Here is a 21,557-nt window from a genome sequence, read left to right as displayed (position 1 = left end):
TCCGCCGCCCCTCCTTCCTCCCACTTTGACTCTCCGGCCTTCTACAGCTGCTGGGTACCATTTCCAATCCTGTTAAAGTTGTATGTCCTGTTGAGGAGCCCTTCTGTCTGTCTGTCATCTGCCTGAAGATCACATACATGTTTCACTGTCACACACTCAGGCCTCTTCAGCAGCTGTGACCCCCCCCCAACACACACACACGCATACACAAACACACTAATGAATCAGCGAGAATTAGCCTCAGAACATGATTAAATAATCGAGTAAATTGGAGTAATATCTTCAACTTTGGCGAGAACATTAGAAAACAAACATGTTGCCCTGTTTCAACCTCGAGATGTTAATTTTAGGCAAAATATAACACCCGTGCTAAGCTAAGCTAAGGTAGGTATGGATTTTATTTTATTTTTTACTGAAACTGGCTTTGGTGTCACAACAGTGAGGGTTTAAATATTAAAATACCTTCAAATATAATGTACGCCCCCTTCAAAAAGACATTGAATCAAGTCTCTATAAGATTTACTGTCTAAATACCTTCTTGTAGGTTCTAATTCTATGGACCTTTATTACAAACTGAGAAAAGCTAGTTTTGTTTAAAACATCTATCAGCAGCTTTGACTGGGACAAACATCAGACTGAATGTTGTGATTTTGGGTCTGATTCTTTCTGACTTCTCTCTAGAAATGGGGCAAATTTGTGGATGTTTGGTGAGTAAAAAAGAGGCTTATGGCGCACCGCACCTCTTACAACTGATTTCTGAAAGGACAGAGTCACACAGCTGATGTCCCGGTGCCGCCTCCTCTCTGTTTACTCACTCCATCATCCATTCAGGCTGTAACTGGCATCTTCGCTCTGCACGCTGCCCTGCTGCCTCTCTGCCCTCACGTCACCTCTCCTGTCTAATTAATTGTCAAGGTTCCTGTTGGAATTATGCTAAAGTCTGCTTTTTTTCCTCTACTGCACAGCACCCTCGGAGTGGATTATGCCGCAGTTGCTGAGTGTGGAAGAGAAAGCTGTGTTTTCTCCCTCCCTCTCTTGTGATTTATTCTTCTCTGCTGGACAAAGTGGCGGCTAACCTTAAAATTAAATAACAAAAAAAACTAATAACATATAACGATTTACATCCAAACAGGAACTTCTTCTCAGGTATTAAGAAATGTAATTTCCACATTAAAACACCCCCTAAAAATGCCCACTTTTATTGTGTTCCTCATACAAATTAGCCCCATAATCCTAATCATCTGAATCCGGCGGCTGATTGCTTCCATTCAGCACAGACAAAACAGGAATGTTCGGAGTCAATGCGTCCACCCTGGGCCTACCTGTAGGATTGTTGGGGCAACAGTAAACAGCAGCAAGCTGACAGGCTGTAGAGGCTTGATAAGCATTTCTCATTACTGAACCTCATTCACATCCCACACGCGCACACACTCACACACACGCACGGATACGTGCAGAGAAATAGCTGTCCCCCAAACCATCCCTGCAACAATGGGCATAAATAAATAAATAAATCACAGCTGTGTGCATCTGCCGACTGAATGCACGCCCGCCACAAAAAGGCATCTGGAATGCCATAAACTGACACCCCTGGATGGACACAATTAGCAAAACCACCTCGAACCGCGACACCTGGGCGTAGATTCCTGCTTGTTTTATATCATATTTTGCATTTGCACATTTGAAATCCTTTAATTCTACAGAGAAAATAAATGGAAGAAATGAAGACAATGTGGTTTGCAATCTTCTGTCCACGCGTCCCACATTTTAGCGCCATTTTAAAATCAAAGACGTTTGTGTTGTTGTCTTCTCTGGCTTAAACTGAGTCGGGCCACCAGTTTTCACTGGATACCAACTTGTGAACTTGTTCATTCTGCACAGTGACAGAAAGTCGTGCGAGGGTTGAATCCATTGTTCGACTAAAGTGAGACAAATGAGACCCTGGAGAGCTCTACTTAGCTACTCATAAAGGTCAGATATGAAGTCACAGCAGTGGATGCTAATCCTGACCCCTGGGACCACCAGCACATGCGCCTGTAGATGCGATTGTTTCTCACGCTTGTGACATTTAGACCTGAATAAGCACACCGTCCTGGGTGGCTGGAAAGCTCTGGGCTCTGGTTTCCACTTGAGGTTTAATTAGACTTGAAGTTGAGGGCAATTAAAACATCAGAGGCTATTTTGTCATGTAAATGTCTACACTTGGTTGTTTTTGTAAGTGTGCTTTTTGTGGAAATGATTCATTTTCATTGTGGCAAAACACATTCTGCTGTAGGAAAAAATAAACTGGAATTGAATGGAGCAAGTTTTTATTACATTATTATCACCACGTTGGATGTAGATCTCAGCTGAGACATCATTAAGGCTGCGGTTTCATTATGGTGACCAGTCAGACAGACTAATTGGTGTTGTGGTTTTAACACACTGGCAGACTGAAAACACACAAATCTCCCCTCTTGTGTTGGGGCCTGGCAGCAGGTCATGCTGATTGGGGCACCTGAGGGCCAGCAGAGATGCAATTTGTGAGTGTAAAGCGGAATGATGCCGAGATAACGACAAGAGGGTCACAACAGCAGTTCGGCATAGATGTAATGAGCAGAAAGAAATTCGGGATTGTGACTGGAGAAGTGTATTAAAACAGGGGTTCTTTAGACTTATATTATGCTTCTCTTAATGTTTGTTATTCGATTTTTGTGTCTATTAAATTGTCTAATATATTCAAAAGAAAGCAAATAAATGAAGAGCAAGAATAATAGCGTCGGCCCTGATAAGCACATGTATGACTTCTGGAGAAATCCTCATCGTCTTTGCCTTAAATAAGACATTAATGTTTTTGACAGGATTTGGGGAAAATTAGTCGCTTCTCTTATAAATGATTTCTTATCAGTCATTTCATCCCTTTTTTTTTAAGAACTGACAAACGTTCACAAATATTGTAGTTATCAAAACAAGACACGTTTTATTGAATTACCGGTCCAAGGATATTGTAGCAACAAAAAATGTCGCTCTTAATCACTTTACAAAAGGAAACCAAAACATTGCCGATTTACCAACTATGAGATGTGTATCCTAATAATGAGACTATTTACTATTACAAACAGCTGAAACACCATTACAAAATTACTGAAGAAGCAGCTCATGAGAAAATGGAGCTGCGTTAGAAATAAACTGTAAATAAATTGTAACAACTGATAAATGAGGGAAAAAAATCTACCGAAGAGTCTGAGACTCCCGGAAGTCCACGTTTCTACGAAATATACTATTATCTCCATCTTGTGGCGTAGAGAAGAACTGCAACTCAAAAAACAGCATTTTATCGAGACGTCAAAGTGGACATTAGAACTTTATCCCTTTTGCCAACAGCTGAGGAGCAAATGTACCATAAAAATGAGGATGTTCTGATTAAAGATTGATTAGAAAACACGCATCACATACAAACAGAAGTAAAAACAAAACAGATAAACCCCCCAAAATGATGATTTGCATTGAAAATGCTATTTAAAACAAAAACACTATAATTTAAAGCGACTTGATGTTTTGATCTTTAAAAATAAATGAAAACGCATGCGAGCTATCACTCGCCATTACTTTCGCTCTTATCGACCACCACGTTGTCCCCTTGCGCAGTTTTGATGCCATTCTCTTCATCTTCCCTTTTTCCTTTCCCTGTCTCCTCTGAATCTTGGGCCTCCTTCTTCTCAGCTGTATTGGACTCCGTTTTTGCCAAGTTCACATCAGCCTTCAGTGTTTCGTCTTTCACCACTTCCTGGACGTTGTATTTTCTGTACAGTGTATAGTCCTTTACCACACTGATGCAGCACACGGCTTTGATGACCTCCACGATGATCGTCAGTTCAGGGCTGGTCAAGTCCACTTTGTTTTTAGGGTTTAACTTTCCCACAAGACCTGCAGTGGTGAAAAGGCGTGTCACTATTTCCATGGCATAATGAAAACATAACAGTAATGCAATCCTCTGTACCTGCAATTGATTTGATTATCTCGTCTCTCTTGTTGTGGCTGCTGTTTCGGGCCTTGAAGGCGATTTGGTAGGTAGCAGAGTTGGGGGTTTTGAACCAAGGCTCCAGGAAAGTGGTCAGATACTTCAACATGTCCTCAGGAAAGGCCTTACAGGTCCCAGTAACCTGGATGAGAAGGCAAAAAACAGACATTACAAACATCGAAACAGACCAAATTGGCCCTGCTAAACACAGTTGGATTGAAGTTAGCTTCTGACTGGCAGCATTCGAAGGATCACACGTGACTTCTTCTTCTTAGTGGTGTGGAGGTCAGACAGGATGTGATGAACCAGCTTGTCAGATTCTAGGAACCAAATAAAAATACACTTGTTGTGGTAGGCCAGAATAAACTACAGCAATCCATGAAAATATTTACCCAGATTGTGAGTTTTGATAAAGATGACATTGTTGGCTCCACTCTGCAAAGCCTGGAAGCGTCTCTCTTGCTTAGGTCCAGAACCTTGCAGCTGTGCCACTTCCTTCTTTAGGGCGGCAGCGACGTCTTCCTCGCCTCCCTCCTCTTCTTCACTGCTGGATCCATCATTGTCCTCTAACTTTGAAGAAGCAAAAGATTATGTCACTGACGTGTCAAAAAGATCCAGAGAATGCAAGGCTAGCATCAGTGTTAGAGCCAAACTATCATTTAATTAACTCATACAGGTTTAGACATATAAGATGAATTTCTGCTGGCTACAAACAAAGGTCGGGTGTGCATGCATGCAGCAAAACAACTGCACAGAGTGCAAAATTAAGTCTGACGCCAACCTGCATGCGGGGATTCAGGATTTTTACTCTGCAGGTTTGCAACAGACACATCAAACACGCTTTCCCTCCCATCACAGTGTGCAAGTAAACCTAAAACAGCCCGGACTCACCTTCTCGGGCCCGTACAGCTTTTCAGCGTACTCATTGAGCAGATTGAAGGCCTCCGCCGTGCACTTCCTCTCGTTCATGTTGCATGTGATTAGAATCCCCTGCATGCCCACCTCCAGTTCCCGGGATCCCTTCCACCGTTTGCTATGGTGACCGGACCCGTAGCGCTTCTTGCTCCGTTTCTTGGCGTCGCTGGCCCCCGCCGACATGTTAGCAGACGCGCTTCAGGAAAAAGTCACAAATGAGTTGATTTACGCTAACCAGCAGCCGACTGTCCGTTTGTTTTGGTCCGCCTCCGTCCGATCTTTATAAGGTCGACAAGTCCCACTAAAGCAGGTCCCGATAATTTCAGGATCGGGCGACAGAAAATGTTAAAAATATTTACTGAAATTATAGAATAATCCGAAAGCAGCCGTTACGTCAGTTACTGACCACAGTCACAACACAGCACGCGTTGAGTTGTGCCCACGGAGAGCGAGGAGGGACAAAAAGGACGAAACGTGTAACGCGAACTGCAAACGCATGTTTGCACATTTCCGCATTTAACACGGATAACCTTGTGATTTAGGAGTTTTATTCGAGTATCCTATTGTTGCAAATGTTCTAACCCCCTGAATATTAGAAACAACCAAGCGCCACAACAAAGTCTGTGTTGTGCTTTAAATACCTCTGGGAGTTATGAGGAAACACCAAATCCACCTTTATGTGCAGGTTATGAAGCCAACACATCAAGTTAAAATAAACACCCAAGAGGAAAATTCCACGTAAAAATCTTTATTTTTCCCTATCCATAACAACAAGAAACAAAATCACAGTGCTGAACTTTGAAGTGCAAATAAACAATGTAAAAAATAAGAATAAAATCCTTGACGATGCCCATTTGTACAACAGCTGCAGCTAAAACGAATCTGATTGTAGAAAATGTGCAAAACAATTTGGATAGAATAATAAAATCAGCTGTTTCCCCTATGGTAACAAAATTAGACAGTTTCTGCATTTGAAAGTTAATTTAAAATGTACTGTTCATTTCAAATCTACACCTTTACCACTGAATCAGTGCCGATTTACTGACCTCAACATCCGACAGATCTTGATTTCAGACAGCTGCTGCAGCAAGAAGGCTGCAGGGGAATCAGACATCCTGTCTACTCCACAGTATCAATTAAATAGCAGGTCAATTCTCTAAAGGATAACATTTCATTAAAAATAAAAGCAAATGATCTGTCCTCACTTTGTTCCCCCTTTAGAGGCGAGTTTGTCCATCGTGCTTCTACATCAGATGAAACAGCAGTGTGGTGGCCAGAACATCATTTCTGAGGCCTGTTGTGGACTCAATCGACATGGTGACCATCCAACAGAAATCCAAGGAAGTCAGCAAACAAGTCAATCAAACACTCGTCTTTGGAAAACGACCTTATACATTTGCTGTGGACTGCGAGGTGTCACAAAGGCTGCCTGGCAGTGCTGCCGTCACAGCGCCTGAGTTTCTGGGTGCATTAGATGGCGCACCACCAAGTCGATATTGATTATAGGACTCAGGTACAGAGCCCAGTAAAAGAGGCAGTTGCACACAAACTGAGGGATGAAAGGCCACAGGACGGCGAAGGCGAATCCCTGAGATAACATCTTCCACACGTGGCTCCACATCTTGTTGGGCAGAGATCTAAACAAAGCGAAGACACAAATTCTAGATCTGATCTGTTGATTTTGAACTACTACGATCATGCTTTCAGGGCCAGTCCGTGCTCATGTGTACCTGATTTCAGCTCCAACACAGAGCCTCCACAGCGCGCAGCCTTCCAGCACGGACAACAGCACGGTGTTGACGATAACGAAGCGGGAGGTCCAGTAATGCACGGCCAGCCAGTCCCAGGCAAACTCCGCTATCAGCTGGTACGGAAGCAGCAGGTACTTGATGAGAAACTCTGTCCACTGTCCCAGGCTGGGCTCCAGCTGTGATGGGCAGGGGCAACCAAAACGACATTAAAAGATAAATTGTAGCTTCAGTTAAAACATATAAAACATAATAACATAAGTGCAAGTGTCACTTCAACACTCCGGAATGCAATTCTAGGATTACATCTGATACATCGAATAGCAGTCTGCAAAGGGTCACCTGTGTGTTGAGGAAGATGCTCTCCGAGCGCTCCGCGTGGGTGAGGGCGGGACAGCACGTGTGCAGGAATGGCAGGAAGGTTTCAGTGTAGTCGAATAAATACAGATAGAAGAGAGTGAGACGGGGTGAGCGCTTCAGAGCGTAGAGCAAGAAGAGAGACTTTCCCGCATTTGCCTCCTGAAAGAGGCAGGACAGAAAATCAGGCACAGACATTTAGAATGTGGATTTATTTATATTCCTCTGGCAGAAAGCAGAGTCTTAACCTTATATTCCCAAAGGTTCTGTGGAGGTTTGACACCAAGGAGTTTAATTCTGTTCAGTTCAGCCAGAACAGCACGTTGGTGAGCCTGATTTCCGATGTTGTACGGCGGTTTTAACAGCTCCTCTTCGCCCAGCATCAAGAGCAGCCTAATGTAACGAGACGTCCCATTACACAATCGTTACATGATCAGAACACTGTTCTGTAGGGTAGTAATCTTAATTACCTCCCGTTGACGTTCTCCTGCTGGAACGGTTCTCTGTAAAGGTGCGCCCAGGGACCCAGTTGGTCCAGCCATGACAGGACTTCCTCTGGCGTCCAGCGAGACACTGGTTTGCTGATCAGCGGATCGTGCCGCTCATCGACACCGGCGCTCCAGTGATACACCAGCACCATCACCTGGGAACACGCATGACACCAGAACACACACAGGCTCAAACTGTGAAAAAAAAGGACCCCACAATCTTTTATCACTGCTGTGTGTCCATGATCAGGCCCACGGAGCCAAACACAACACAACAAGTCACATATCAAAGTCAAAAGAAAGAAATACTGTCATCTATTTACACTACCAAAGGCACACGAACCCACCGCCATGTGGCAAAATACACAGTGACGTTGCTCTCAGGTTCCACATGGACAAGATAAACATGGTCTCTTCACCTAATCCAAAGAGTTGGGAAATCTTCCATCATGTAAATAAAAAGTGACGACTAAAAACGCTGAGCAGATAACAGCGAAACATCACCAATGTTTAAACACTTACAGCCACACATGAAAGGGCAGTCAGGACTCCAGAGAAGAAAATTCCTGCTCCTTTGCTCCGTTTGGTCTTGGATCTCCCCAAGTTGTCACCGTACCTAAAACACAGATATTCAGCCAGTGATCCCATTGTTCAAAAATGCGCAAAAGAATGTCTCAAACACAGTTGAAGTATTGCTTCTGCTGCATCACTTCTCAGTCCGCTACCTCTGGAAGGCCAGCAAACTCCGGGAGATTTTGGGATTCGCCTGGATCTCTGTTCTCCTCTGTTGAACAACGCTGCTGAACAGTTTGTTAGTTGCATCCCTTGAGATGAGAACACCAAGACCAGAGTTAAATACAACAAAGCAAAATGTGTTTTTGTGCATTGCAAAATGACCAAATCTGCATATGTATTGAGTCTTCTGCATGTTAGAAAAATGTGAATAGTGCAGTCACATTAGGCAGTGAAAAGCACACCTCAGCAGTATGTTGATTTTAGGAAAGCCTTCCCATTTCTCCCGGCACTCAGGGCACTCATTCTTGTGAGAAGATTCCCACCACAGAGCCAGACAGTGGCGGCAGAAGTTATGGCCGCAGGTCAGGGTGGTGGGGTTCACTAAGATGTCGTAGCAGCAGTGACAGGAGAACTCGTGTTCTGAGATTTTGCTGGTGGTGGGAGTAGGCTCAGGGGATTCAGATTCTTGAGAGGACATGAATGCATCCAGACCGTCATCTGATGAATCCCACTCCATCTGGGAAAAGACATCCAAGTCTAAAAACAGGATTTAACACTAAAATACCTGAAAAACTTCATGCAAGTTTTAAATCATACATGCACAGCCTAATTACTCTGGGAGAAACGCCTAAATTCACTGCATAATTTAATGTTTTATTATGATAACCTAATCCATGTAAAGTATCACATCTAATAATTTCATTAGGTCCTAACCAAGGGTGCTCCCCTTAGCAAAACCAAAACCACGCAACCCTTAATTTGCAAATGGAGGCCGTTAAGCTGTAATTCTTGGAAATTCTAGTTAAACTAGTTAGAAGTGCAGTTATTGTGTTTCTTGACCTGCAAGAAGCCTTTGAACACGTTTATGAATACGAATTCTTAAAGCACATTTTAGCGATACTGACAGGGACGACGGAAAATACAATATTCGATAATGTGACAGTGGCATTTTAAAAAAATTGTTGACTGCGTAAATTTGACTTGATTCTAATGCGGTTAGGACAGGCTAGCTAGTTAGCTGCGCTCGCTAGGTCCGCAGATAACTCCAATTTACTGTTGAACGACAGTTCTGCAACATCACAGGTGCTACAAAAATCTACTGTCTTCGCCACTGGAAACAACAGCAATGCATGTTTAAAAACACCAAGGCCATTTATAAAAGGAAACAGAAAGCGGTTTTGCTGAGTCCGCGCTAACAGGAGCGCTAGTAGTTGCTCAGGTATTTACCTCGCTTCAGGAAAAGCTTCCGACAGATGTCATGAAAGAGAAAAGCATGACTACTCGTGTCTTCCCGTTGCAAGTTCAGCCTAAACGAAGCCGCTCACGGAGTTCGAACTCATTTCTGCTGGAGTTATCGTCGCCATGGCTCCACCGTCCGACTCTGCGGCGCTGTGCAACACGCCCACGTCAACCACAGAGCCGCGTGTCAACACAGGCGCGTCACAGGGTCGGCGGTCACGCACGCACGCACCGCACGCACCGCACGCACGCACTCACCCACTGTAAAGTTGCGTCTGCAGAGAGGGGCAGAGAGGTCTCGTCGTTCGCTGATGTTGTAACGCCCGAAAGGCGCTGCTGTTTTCGGCCCTGTGGCGTTTAAAATCCGCTTCGGTGCAAAGTTCAGATCCGTGGGTGAAGCTGACAGGCACTGCAAGAACACAGAACTTTCACACCATTCGGAACTCAGAACACGCTTGCAGGAGGGTACACACGCGGCCTCACACACACTGTAAAGATGACGCAATATGTTACGGTTAGATCCGATCTGTCCATCATTTTACAGTACATTGGTGTTACTTTGGAAATGAAAGCTGGGTTGCACAATCAAAAGAATCTAACGCATATAGAATAGCTTTCCATGCAATGAGTAGAGATTGCTTCTCCGTCAACTCGACTGATGAGGTTGTTCCTCCAGGCTGGTTCATCCAAACCCAAAATAGACTATAATATAATTAAGAAAAATACAATTTATTCTAAATGATTAAATAAGTTCCAAGCATGTAAACTATTAACAAATTATTGAGTCGAATAATGTAACATTTTCTTAATGGTCAAATCCCCTTGGCCTCAAATGCTAAAAAGGGCCCTATAGCTCGCAATGATAAAGGATCATTCAAAACATTGCTGAATCCAGATTGTAATCTGTAAGTTCACCAAAATATAACCATTTCTTCCTCGTCCTATTATCGACATTTCCAATAAAATTCATTTAAATCGATTAATAACTTTTCGAGTTATTTTGCTTAAAGACAGGCATATACGCGCCGTCTGTAAGAATGGTTAAAAAGTGACCACCATCATCCAACAGGTGGCGCCCTGTGCCACAGCGAGTGATGATGCCACCTTGGCATCTGTTGCTGCCAAAAATCCACGAAGAAGACGCTGAAGCTAGCAAAGGCTATAGGGTTCATCCACGTTCCCACAATTTAGCCTTATTTATTATTCAGCCCGATATACATATGACATCCCTCAAATCTGCCGCATTATGTTTGAGGTAACACTGACGCATATCATTTCGCTTCAGTCGCTTCACAGATGACGGAATGTTTAGGATAATCGTTGAAGTAAGCTGTCACAGTTCGTTATACTGATTTGTAGGATAAAGACAATTTCCTCCACCGCTGCGAGGTGACTTGAGGTGACAGCTCCGAATTGTCAGCTTCTATTAGCCTTGCATTCATGAGCAGCTTCTACTTGCAGAATAAAAGCTCTGCATATTGCTAGTTAGCTTGTGACGCCTTTAAAAACAAACTCGTGATGCATTCTACAATGCACAACTTCTCTGGGGAAGTGATTTATTGATTGGCTCGACATCTATAAGTGCAGATGGCTGACTAAATATAGGTGATAACATTGCTGACATGCATGCACTATCTTAGGTTGCATGAATGTTTGTTTAAATTAGGTATTATAGTTTGCAAAATCACAATTTTATTGTGTTATGTTTCAGACTATTTTTTAAAGAGTGAAACACGATTATTTCCTTACAGGAAATGTTTGCATATTACATAAAGTGCATTTACATTACATAAACATTTACAATATAGTCAGTGAAATATTAAAAAGAAGGAAGTATTTAGTAGGAACCAATATTTTCTGATTTAGTTTGTGCGTAGTCGGCTTTTGTGGTTCCATAGTTATTTAACAGTTATTTTATTATATATGCACATATAGTTTTTCTATTCAATGTTTGGATTTAATATTATACTTTTAATGCTAACTGTTCACCAAACACAGGTGTCTTTGATTCCTACTAGGATTCTGAAGTCGAAGATCCATTGTCACCGAGTTTAAATGAAAAGCATGATGAACAAAATTCAGAACATCGTGAATCAGCGAGCCCCGACAATACATGGGAAGTCCCAGACATCGTCGTCATCAAAGAGGAGGAGGAGGAGGGCTGGACTGTGAGTGAAAACAGTGAGTGGAAAAGTCTCATCTTCCCTCACAGGGTTTCATTTTGGTGACAGGGTGTTGACTTTACTGTTTGTGTCACATTAAACACAGATGAGAGCTCAGATGGAGGAAAAGTTGACCTGTGTGGGGAAAAGACGCGTGTTTCAGAGGACTCGAGTGGTCCGTCTTCGAGGGAGGGGAGTGAAACAACTGTGAGAGAAAAACCTACGGTTTCCCACAAGTGTGGACGACTGCGGGGGAATGGAACTGTGCATCAGTCCAGTTATACAATATGTGAGAAGACTTTTGTCCACAAGAAGAACAACACATCCAACCAGAGGTCCACGACAGACTTCAGCGACGCACAAGAACAGAATCCTGAAGTCAAACGAAGCACAGATGCAGAGCCCAACGGGACCAAACTATCAGCACTTTACCAAACAGTATGTGGAGCCATCGTTACAGATACAGTTTTACAAATATCTGTAAAACATCTGTCTTTTGTGGTCATCCAGCTGTGGTTTCACATGTCCTAAAGCGATCCTGTCATAGCAGGTGGTGTCCCTACAATGAAAAACAGATTGTGTCTCTGTATTTAGGATAGTTGTAAACAAGAGCCCCTGATCTCACAGGGACCCAAATTGGCATCAACCTCGGAGGACCAAACGCCCCATGTGACTGTCAGGTTGCAGGATGGGGAGGAAGAGGAGGAACAAGAGGAAGAAATTTGTGGTTTAATCAACTCAGATGGCAAAGTGGTTGAATGGGAACGTAAGTGAGTTTAATACCACAAGAGACCTTTTTAGGATTTATACAATTTGTCCCATCTGAGATTTTTATTTAAAAATTTTGAACTGTAAACATATTTATTATGGTTCTACAATCCAAGTGTTTACTGTATATTCTTGTTTCTACCTTCAGAATACTCTCAGAGTCATAGATTGTCATTTTTAGCATCTCTGAATTTGAGTGGAATATTTCTGTGCAGGAAATAATCCAGGCCAGAGTCCCGATTGCACCCAAAGTCTTCAGCACAATGAGGTAAAAATATCTCAGGCTGAGCGACGGCTGGATAAAACTCTGCTGTGCATGAAGCTAGTCATGCTAATGTTGAATGGTTTTTACTAGCAGGAAAGTTCCAGGTCACAGCTTCAACAGAGAGACAGTTGCAGCCCAACACTCATCATGGAAGTTGTGGAAGTTGAAAAAGAGCCTAGAGAGGAGGCGGAGGAGAATGAGAGAGCTTCAAAGGTGGCTGCTTTCTCCTCCTCGCGCAGCGGTAAAGTCATTAGAAAAATGAAACCACTTAAAGTGGGTAGTTGGACTCAGTTCTGATCTGCTTGAGCTTCATGTTACCAGGAAAGAGACAAAGGAAAAACAAAAAGGTTCCAGAAGTTACAGTGGTCTTATTGGATGCAAATGACACTGAGAAAAGTGCAAATCCTGGTGAGTGGAGATGACATAACCGTCCAAAATATAAAGTATATTGCTTCTTTATGCTGACTGTAAAACCTCTCTGGAATTTTTATTTCACAGTACAACACAGGGGTCGAAGAAAGAGCTCAGAAGTTCCAAATGTGCCTCGTGAAGACTTGGAGGCCGAGGCAGGTAGTGAATGCAAATTTTCTCTGTCAATTTTTAAATATTAGCACATATTATTTAGCTCAAGTGTTATGCATTATCCTTCAGTTCCACGGCGCACGCGAAGAAGGACACATCCCCCAGCACTCGTGGAAACAGACTCTCCAACTGCAGGTCGGAAAAAAGCAGTTTAGTTGGACTTTAGTCACCTTCTCTTCTCTGGCTCTTTGCTTGATCGTAAACTAACTGTATCTCCAAGAATAAAACATTTACTTTTCCTCTTTTGTGTCAGGAAAGAGACCTTACAGAAGGAGGAAAGGTACAAAATCCTTTGCTGAGGAACAGGAGGAAAGTGCGAGTGTTTCTTCAGGTGAGACCCAGTAAACCGCCCGCACCAACCCAGATTTAGACTTGGCATGTTTCGGGACTTCAGCACCATCTTGCGATTCTCTTAAACCGTGTAGTAAAGAAGCGCCCTGGCAGGAAAATGGTTTGTGTCCCCGTAAACATTCCTCCTGAGCTCTTAAAAAAGCCCAAAGAGAAGATCAGGTACCACTGCTCCGTGTGCAGCAAGGAATTCCCCCACGCCTACAAGCTGGAGAGGCACGAGCTGATCCACACAGGAGAGAAACCCTACAGCTGCTCCATCTGTGGCCGACGCTTCAACCAGAAGGGAAACCTGAAAACGCACTACAAAGTCCACTTTGGTGAGAGGATTGGCCGTGTCTACCACGAAAAAAAGATAAATATTGAAAGATTGTGGAGAGTGAAGTGTATTTTGTCTCCTTTTCTAAGGTCATAAAGGTGGCGTGGATATTGCCCGTGAGTTTAAGCCCGACGAGTCACATTTGTCTGAGTATTTAAAGTCTCTGCCAGGGGAATCCAAGATCAAATCAACACTCCATTGCCTGGAATGTGGGAAGAAATGCGAGAGTCAGTCAGCTCTGCAAGCGCATCACGTCACCACCCACACAAAGAAAACAGGTGAGGCAGAGGCAGCGGAGTGCCGCTCCGCGTCGCTTGTCTTCTGCCGCCGCTGCGGCGCTCAGTTCACTGACAAAGAGAAGCTGGAAGAGCACATGAAAACCCACATCAAAGAGAAGCGCTACTCATGTCCCGACTGTGGGAAGAAGTTCATCAATGAGAGCTACATACAGGTTCACCAGCGCATTCACACCGGGGAGAAACCGTTCCTCTGCTCCGAGTGCGGCAGAGGCTTCCACACGGCGTCCTCTCTCAAGCTGCACGAGATGCGGCACTCTGGAGAAAGGCCCTACGCGTGCTCCATCTGCGGGAAGACCTTCCGCATAAACTCCTATCTCACGGCACATTACCAGACTCACATTAAAGACCGACCGTTTGTGTGTAGCGTCTGTGGGAAAGGCTACTCCAGAGCCGAGGAACTAAAGGTGCATCACAGGCTTCACACGGGAGAGAGACCCTACGAGTGCGGCCAGTGTGGGAAGCGCTTCATCTACCGCCAGGGGCTGCGGCAACACCAGCGCACCCACGGTGGCAGGCGGATCGGACCCACGAGGCAGCTCGGCAGACCCAAGCAGGAGGCCCGACTAGACATCTGACAGTTGGTCTGTTGGCACTTTATGACAGAAACTAACACTTTCTTCATCTACTTCCTCCTTCCATTCCTCCAATTACTGCACCCGAGAGTACAGAGTAGGCTTGGAATAGACCAGGGGTCGGCAACCCATGGCTCTAGAGCCGCATGCGGCTCTTTAGTGCCGCCCTAGTGGCTCCCTGGAGCTTTTTCAAAAATGTGAAAATGGAAAAACATGGTGTGAATATATTTTTTGTTTTAATAAAATTTCTGTAGGAGGAAAAACATGACAAACATTCTTAAAGATTTACAATGCTGTAAAAATATGTATAATAAATATTTAATTTCAACATCTCATTATAATGGAAGTTAAACTTAAAGCACCATCGTACAGCAGACTAGTCACGTGGTGCGTCATTCTCTCCAGGATGCATTGCAGGGAACATAAACATTTAATCATGAATGCTCTTTATGTATTTGTAGCCTACTTATCATTTGGAAAGTAGATTAATACAGCTAATATATAAGGCTTTTAATTTTTTGCGGCTCCAGACAGATTTGTTTTTTGGTTTTTTTGGTCCAATACGGCTCTTTCAACATTTTGAGTTGCCGACCTCTGGAATAGACATTTACGGAGGATTACGGTGTTTTACATGTTTTATACTCATGTTTTTATCCTCCTCTAATATCCCATCTGTACAGTTCGAGTGCCTTTGTATCCTGCATGCCAAATATGATTATTTAATGTTCAAAATATACAGATTATTAGTATTTTAAAACCCATATCGATGGAGTACAGACACTTTTCAGGAATACATTTGAAATATTGTAACCTGTCTCAAATTTGCACTAAAGACCAGTTATTTATAATTGGTGTTATGATATTAAATCATAGTGAATCCCTGGAATATGATTTATCCCTTGGAGATTTATTTTTCTTTTGAATGTAAAGCAAGAAATGGTTGAACATTTACTCCAAAGTATACAGTATTCTGTTAGTATTTATCATGCAATACGTGCAGTAAAGACTGCCAACTGCAGTTTAGGAATTGATTTTTCAGTATTTTAACATCATATTCTTAACATCATCCAGTTACAACCATCTGTTGTCCACATATCACTGTTTTACCCATAAACTGTATAATACATACAGTAAACTCAGTGGCTCCTTTGTCTGATTTGTTTATATTAATTTTCTTATTTATATGCAGTTTTATTCCTGGGTATTAAAATTCTTTAGCTTTATCATAGAAAATAGTAGGTTTATGTTGAATTCAGAAATGAAATCTAATCATTACACTTTTATTACATCATTATTATTTCAGTTCATTCATGTCAAAATGGTCATGCGTATTTTTCTATATATGATATTGTCACATTTAGTATAATTTAAGCATACATATTTCTGAAAGAAAATAGTTTTAAATGTAACGTGAGGCTTTTATTTTGGCAGAGCCAACCGGAAGTACCGACACTGCTACTAGCTGTTAGCAGCTGAGGCTAGAAAGGTTACAATCAGACCCAAATCAAGATAGAACTGAACGCTTCACGTTATTTACGATTAATTTGACCCATTGTTCGAATATACTGGGCATCACAGCGAGGGAGACTTAGACACATAATTAAATAGTTTGAATAAACTTCTATTGAGCGGCTACTTTTTTTTTTAACCTAAGGGGGGGAAATCTGTTGAGGTTGGTCAAACTGTCTATTGTCCGCTTTTAAAGGGTAGCTAGCTGGGCTGGCGAGTGAGAAGAGCCGCTCGGAGATGAGTTTCGCGAAAGAATTTAATTTGCCCTTCGCTTAGAACGGTGGCTTTGGGCGAGTTGATTAGCGGGTGTAGCTTAAGGGGGCTAATTGTTAGCTAATTGCTAATATAAACAAAGGAAGTAGAGCCCATGTCGCTGGCTAGCTGGCTAATAACAGTTCTCTCAAAGGTAGAAGTCGTTGACCGAGGCGATGGTCACCGACACCCCCTCACGGCGGAGGCATTCGGAGGTCAGATTCTGGTGTCTGAACTGTTCGGTGCGTTTGTCCCCGATCGAACTGGTATTATGACAACGTAGAAACCAACAGGTTAGTCAATTACACTGCTGTTAAACTCAAATTCCAGTTGATATGCTGGCTGAAGTGATGGAGTTAAGCAAAGAGGACCGGAGCACCACTAGGCTAAAGCTACGGAGCTAACTGGGCTAATCAATGCAGACGTAATATTCCGAGGTTTCACGTTTGTTTCCTTCGAAATTAAACTCCACCGAAACCAAAACTGCCCTTTCTGCAGTGCAACAAATGCCATGTGTTTTATTCAGTCGAACTGCAAAGGTGTTTTGGGAGGCAGGCTGTCACCAGGCCCAGTCCGGTTCAATTGCCCAGTCAAAACAAAAAGACCCTGCTGAAGTGTCCTTGAGCAGGACAATAGCTGTATTCTGAGCACCGGCTGTGCAGCCCTCCGCCCCCTGTAGAGGGGGCAGATGAGACGTCCCTATTCGTGACTGAAGCAGCCAAAAATCACAACCTCACATTGACGAACAGGCAAATCTTTTTAACCTTGAATCGTAAACAACAAACAAAAACTGTGATCCATTCAACAGTGATACCCCCCATTCACCATACGGTCAGAATCAACAGTATATGCAACGACAACATCGTTGGAAGATAAATATACGCGCGAATTAAAACGTAGGAGAACTGTACAGCTAATGACGAACATTTACCTGTGCAGGGTTGCTCATGTGAGAGATGGACTCTGAAAATCCGGAGGAGTTCGATCCCGCGCCGATCCCGGCAGAAGACGATCAGCAGGAAATCGGAGGCCTGATCAACTCTGATGGGGAAGAAGTGGATTTCTCACACCTCAGTGAGCAAATGAAAGCATTGAGTGCAGTGTAACTTTTACAGTATAACTTCCTATAGTATGTAGTATAACTTAATATAATCATCGTAAATAAACAAACATAATAAACACTAATAGACTGACCAGCGGCATTGTCTCGGTTCTGCTTGTGGATCAAGCCTGTTCTTATCTCTCCGTTCAGGAGGAAGAGCAGTTCCTGACATCCCACCAGCAGAGACTCCCACCAAAACCTTCGAGGGTGAGAATGAAAAGCCTCCGTCCCTCCACTGCTGCTCGGTGTGTGGGAAAGACTTCCCCTACGCGTCCAAGCTTCAGCGTCACCTGCGGACTCACTCCGGAGAGAGGCCTTTTCCCTGCTCCATGTGCGAGAAGAGATTTCCAGAGAAGGGTCTGCTCATGATCCACGAGAGGGTCCACACGGGGGAGAAACCGTTTCCTTGCACTTTCTGTGAAAAAAGGTTTGCCAGCCAGGGCGAGCTCAGGCTGCACCGGCGCACTCACACCGGCGAGAGGCCGTATCACTGCTCCATCTGCCTGAAAAGCTTTTCCCGACACTGGCACCTGAAAACGCACCTGGAGGCCATGCACGCCGAGGTGGTCGCTGGCTTCACGAGGAAAAAGTTCCCGTGTTCGGACTGCGACAAGAGCTGTAACTCCGCGGCAGAGCTGAGGGACCACCAGAGGACTCACACGGGGGAGAGGCCGTACCAGTGCTCCTACTGCGACAAAAGGTTTGCCCTGTCGGGGACGCTGGTGAGGCACGAGCGCCTCCACACTGGCATCACGCCCTACCACTGCTCTGACTGCGGGAAGACGTTCGCGCAGCAGTGGACGCTGACCACCCACATGCGGACTCACACGGGAGAAAAGCCGTACAGCTGCACGCAGTGCGACAAGGCCTTCGTGGCTCCCGGGGAGCTGCGGAGGCACACCAGGATTCACACGGGGGAAAAGCCGTACACGTGCGCGGGCTGCGGGAGGCACTTCTCGCTCGCCGGGACGCTCAGAAACCACCGAAGATCGTGCGTACAGAACAAGAAGGAGTCCATCGCCGGCGGCGTCTCGGATCCAGTTGGAGCTGGAGCGGATCTGCCGTCCCGGCGTGGTGGCGACGTCAGCCCTGAGGTACTGGCACCACTCCACTCTGAAAGAATTCAGCTTTTGGGTTTATTTGGTTTGAGTTTGTCTTTCTTCTTCTTCCACATTTGTAGCACAAGTGTGGATGATGATAGAAAAAAAAAGCTGATATTTTTATCTCACGGTACATTATTGAGGCTACTACAACCTCCGACCACAGCTGCCAGGTCACAAACGCATCTCACTGTTTGGAATTCTAGTTAGCAACCTGTATTCAGTTAATCCATCCCAGTACTACCTATTCGCAGCCTCCCCCTACCTGGTAGAGTCCTGGTCTGTCAGTATGATCTGCTAGGATATGTTCTTCTGGTCAGAACAAAAGCCAAGATTCTGAATCCAGATATTTGGAAGGAAACCAATGGGATGGAATGACCCGATCTGGATCTCCTTATCCAAAACAAAATTCCCCAGATGTTATGCACCCGCTACTGTAGACTCATCGACGCCATTGACCTGATCTTCAGGTCTACTGTGATGCTTATGAGAGACCATGCGGTTCTGTTGCGCATCTACGTCCAGAGTATGATCCCATGTAGAAACAACTATCCCTGCCTCAGTTAGCGCGACCTTCCGCTCTCACCGGTGCCGAACTCACCCTAGCCCACCCAGAAGGTCATCCTCTGGTCAGCCTCCAGGACAGATCTCCACTGGATCAGTGAAGCAGCTGATATATCAAAGCTGAGATTCTCGTCCCGTCATGTGGAGACATAATCAAGTTCTTGTCGACCCATTCTGGTCCAGATTCATTGATCATTAGCTACTGTATAATGTGAATTATGTTAGAATTATGTTAACTTCAGATATGCTTCGTTTTCTGTGTGACACCCATATGTCCAACGCTCTTGAATGCACCACAGGTAGCGCTGTAGAAACTAGTTTTGGTTCATGCAGCTACACAGGGTAGATGGCTCCTTCATTTCTTTGCCTTTTACCAGTCACCCATGGGTTTATTGCCCTGTGTAAATGCCAGAAGGTGAGTTTGGCACCATACATTGACGTAAGTGTTCATTTGTTCAACAGTTTAAAAGTTAATCTTATTATTTGCTAACATGCTGCCAAAGCTAATAAGTCGTAATGATACTCATAGGTAATTTTCCTGTAATAGTTTCGGTAACTCTATTTCTCTCATCACGTTTGTTGTCGTTGTTTCAGACCACAATTCAATAAACCACTTTCAACTGGGAATCTACGTCTTTGCACACTCTTTTTCCAGAACACTCCACCTCCTACCACCTTGTCACTCTAATTTAACCAATTCCCAGAGATAACGTGACTCTCTCTGTTTCACTGGTTCTTATCCTATTTCCGGATACTGATTGTCTATCGTATGTGTGCTGCTACTTTTTAGGAGTTCAGTGAGCCTCCTTCCTCCGAGACCCTGAGCTGTGAAAGTAAAGAGAAAGAATCAGAGGACAGACTGGAGAAGGTCGCTCCCAGCCCACATATGAATGTAATAGTGAAAGAAGAGGAGGAAGAGGAACTATTATGCGGTACATAAACATTTGATTTCAAATGTGTTTGATCTGTTCGGCGTCACAAATCTGTTTCGCTACACGTGTCATTGCTTTAACTTATTTGTTTTTTCCCCACAGAAGAAGCGAAAGACCCGGTGTCTAAGCCGACCGGTACCAAAGGCAGTAACGTACCACCAGAACCTGACAGACAGCAGCAGGAAACCACTGAAATTAGGATTACAGTGAAGGAGGAAGAAGACGACGCTCTCAAAGGTGAGCGAAACCCTGAAGTAAAACAATCCGGGGTGTTGGCGCTGGTGGTCCCTTTAAAATCACCCCAAACGCCACATAGGAAGCTCTGAGGTGATGTGAATTAGCCAAAGCTGGATGGACGTAGGTCCTGTGCTACACTGTTTTTGTTTCCACAGTGCATGAAGAAGACCCGAAACATGTTCCCAACAACGGCAGAGAGGTTGCTCCTGCTTCACCAGCTCAGAAACTGTTAAATGATAATCAGACTAAAAGGTCTTACAGCTGCGGCCTCTGTGGAAGAGACTGCCACAAGATGTCTGCCCTCCAGATACACATGCGGATCCACTCAGGAGAGAAACCCTACCAGTGCAGCCTGTGTGGGAAACAGTTCACCCAGAAAGGCCAACTCAAAGGCCACCAGAAGGTCCACACCGGAGAGAAACCCTTTTCCTGTCCGGACTGCGGGAAGACTTTTGCTCACTCGGGGGCCATGAACAGACACCGGCTCACGCACACGGGCGAGAGGCCCTATCACTGCTCTGTGTGCGACCGCAGCTTCAACCAGTCCGGCCGCCTGAGGGAACACGAGAAAATCCACTCTGGGGAGAAGTACGACTGTCCGGAGTGCGAGAAGAGTTTCACGAGAGCGTCGAGTCTCAAGAACCACTTCAGGCTTCACACGGGAGAGAGACCGTACCGCTGTGACATCTGTGGGAGAGGCTTCAGCCGCTCGCAGAGCCTCAGGCTGCACAGACGCAAACACCTGCAGATCCAGACTGATGAGGACTCGGAATACAGCACGAAGAACGATGACTTATCCATGAGCGACAACAACTCCCCCATTAATATGTGTATAACAGACAAAAGTAACTGATGTATTTATTAAAGTATGTACCAGTGATACATTAAGGCTCTACCTCTGCCAGACCATCATTTAAATATCAGGCGGTCTCCATATCAGTAGTATGTCAGGCCGTGTCCAACACGGTTTCTTCAAACTTTAATAAAGTGAATAGGTAAAGAGGATGGGGGCCATATTTATTCTCCGCCGACTGCATTATTACAAATTAGGTAACACAGAATCA

The 21,557-nt window shown here is 44.3% G+C and overlaps 3 protein-coding genes across 4 annotated transcripts; 1 reads left to right on the top strand and 2 right to left on the bottom strand.

The window, feature by feature from the left end:
- Positions 1-2,931: 2,931 nt before the first annotated feature.
- thumpd1 (THUMP domain containing 1) lies at positions 2,932-5,375 on the bottom strand. Its single transcript, XM_003972370.3, has 5 exons — positions 4,892-5,375; positions 4,393-4,570; positions 4,235-4,320; positions 3,980-4,142; positions 2,932-3,906 (listed from the first exon to the last, which is right to left on the bottom strand). The coding sequence occupies exons 1-5, from the start codon at positions 5,096-5,098 to the stop codon at positions 3,575-3,577; spliced, it is 966 nt and encodes a 321-aa protein (XP_003972419.2). The 5' UTR covers positions 5,099-5,375; the 3' UTR covers positions 2,932-3,574.
- Positions 5,376-5,647: 272 nt separating this feature from the next.
- Positions 5,648-9,672, bottom strand: LOC101076294 (bifunctional apoptosis regulator). Of its 2 annotated transcripts, none has more exons than XM_003972371.3 (9): positions 9,471-9,672; positions 8,486-8,780; positions 8,234-8,332; positions 8,031-8,124; positions 7,491-7,663; positions 7,269-7,413; positions 7,006-7,182; positions 6,646-6,842; positions 5,648-6,552 (listed from the first exon to the last, which is right to left on the bottom strand). In XM_003972371.3, exons 2-9 carry the CDS (start codon positions 8,758-8,760, stop codon positions 6,360-6,362), a joined length of 1,353 nt encoding a protein of 450 aa, XP_003972420.1. In that variant the 5' UTR covers positions 8,761-8,780; positions 9,471-9,672; the 3' UTR covers positions 5,648-6,359. The 2 variants fall into 2 exon arrangements, with proteins under 2 accessions (XP_003972420.1, XP_011611149.1); XM_011612847.2 differs by having other exon boundaries at positions 8,486-8,760; positions 9,471-9,671.
- A 941-nt stretch (positions 9,673-10,613) lies between these two features.
- Positions 10,614-21,495, top strand: LOC101076521 (zinc finger protein 658B-like). Its single transcript, XM_029850682.1, has 16 exons — positions 10,614-10,807; positions 11,501-11,663; positions 11,751-12,082; positions 12,239-12,410; positions 12,628-12,680; positions 12,768-12,918; positions 12,999-13,085; positions 13,176-13,247; positions 13,329-13,394; positions 13,513-13,590; positions 13,685-13,927; positions 14,016-14,795; positions 17,811-18,754; positions 20,115-20,256; positions 20,359-20,493; positions 20,649-21,495. The coding sequence occupies exons 1-16, from the start codon at positions 10,787-10,789 to the stop codon at positions 21,344-21,346; spliced, it is 4,137 nt and encodes a 1,378-aa protein (XP_029706542.1). The 5' UTR covers positions 10,614-10,786; the 3' UTR covers positions 21,347-21,495.
- The last annotated feature ends 62 nt before the right edge of the window (positions 21,496-21,557 follow it).

The sequence above is a fragment of the Takifugu rubripes genome, chromosome 17 (assembly GCF_901000725.2).
Source record: "Takifugu rubripes chromosome 17, fTakRub1.2, whole genome shotgun sequence".
In the NCBI taxonomy this organism is placed as follows: domain Eukaryota; kingdom Metazoa; phylum Chordata; class Actinopteri; order Tetraodontiformes; family Tetraodontidae; genus Takifugu; species Takifugu rubripes.
This window is presented reverse-complemented; position numbering and strand designations above follow the sequence as displayed.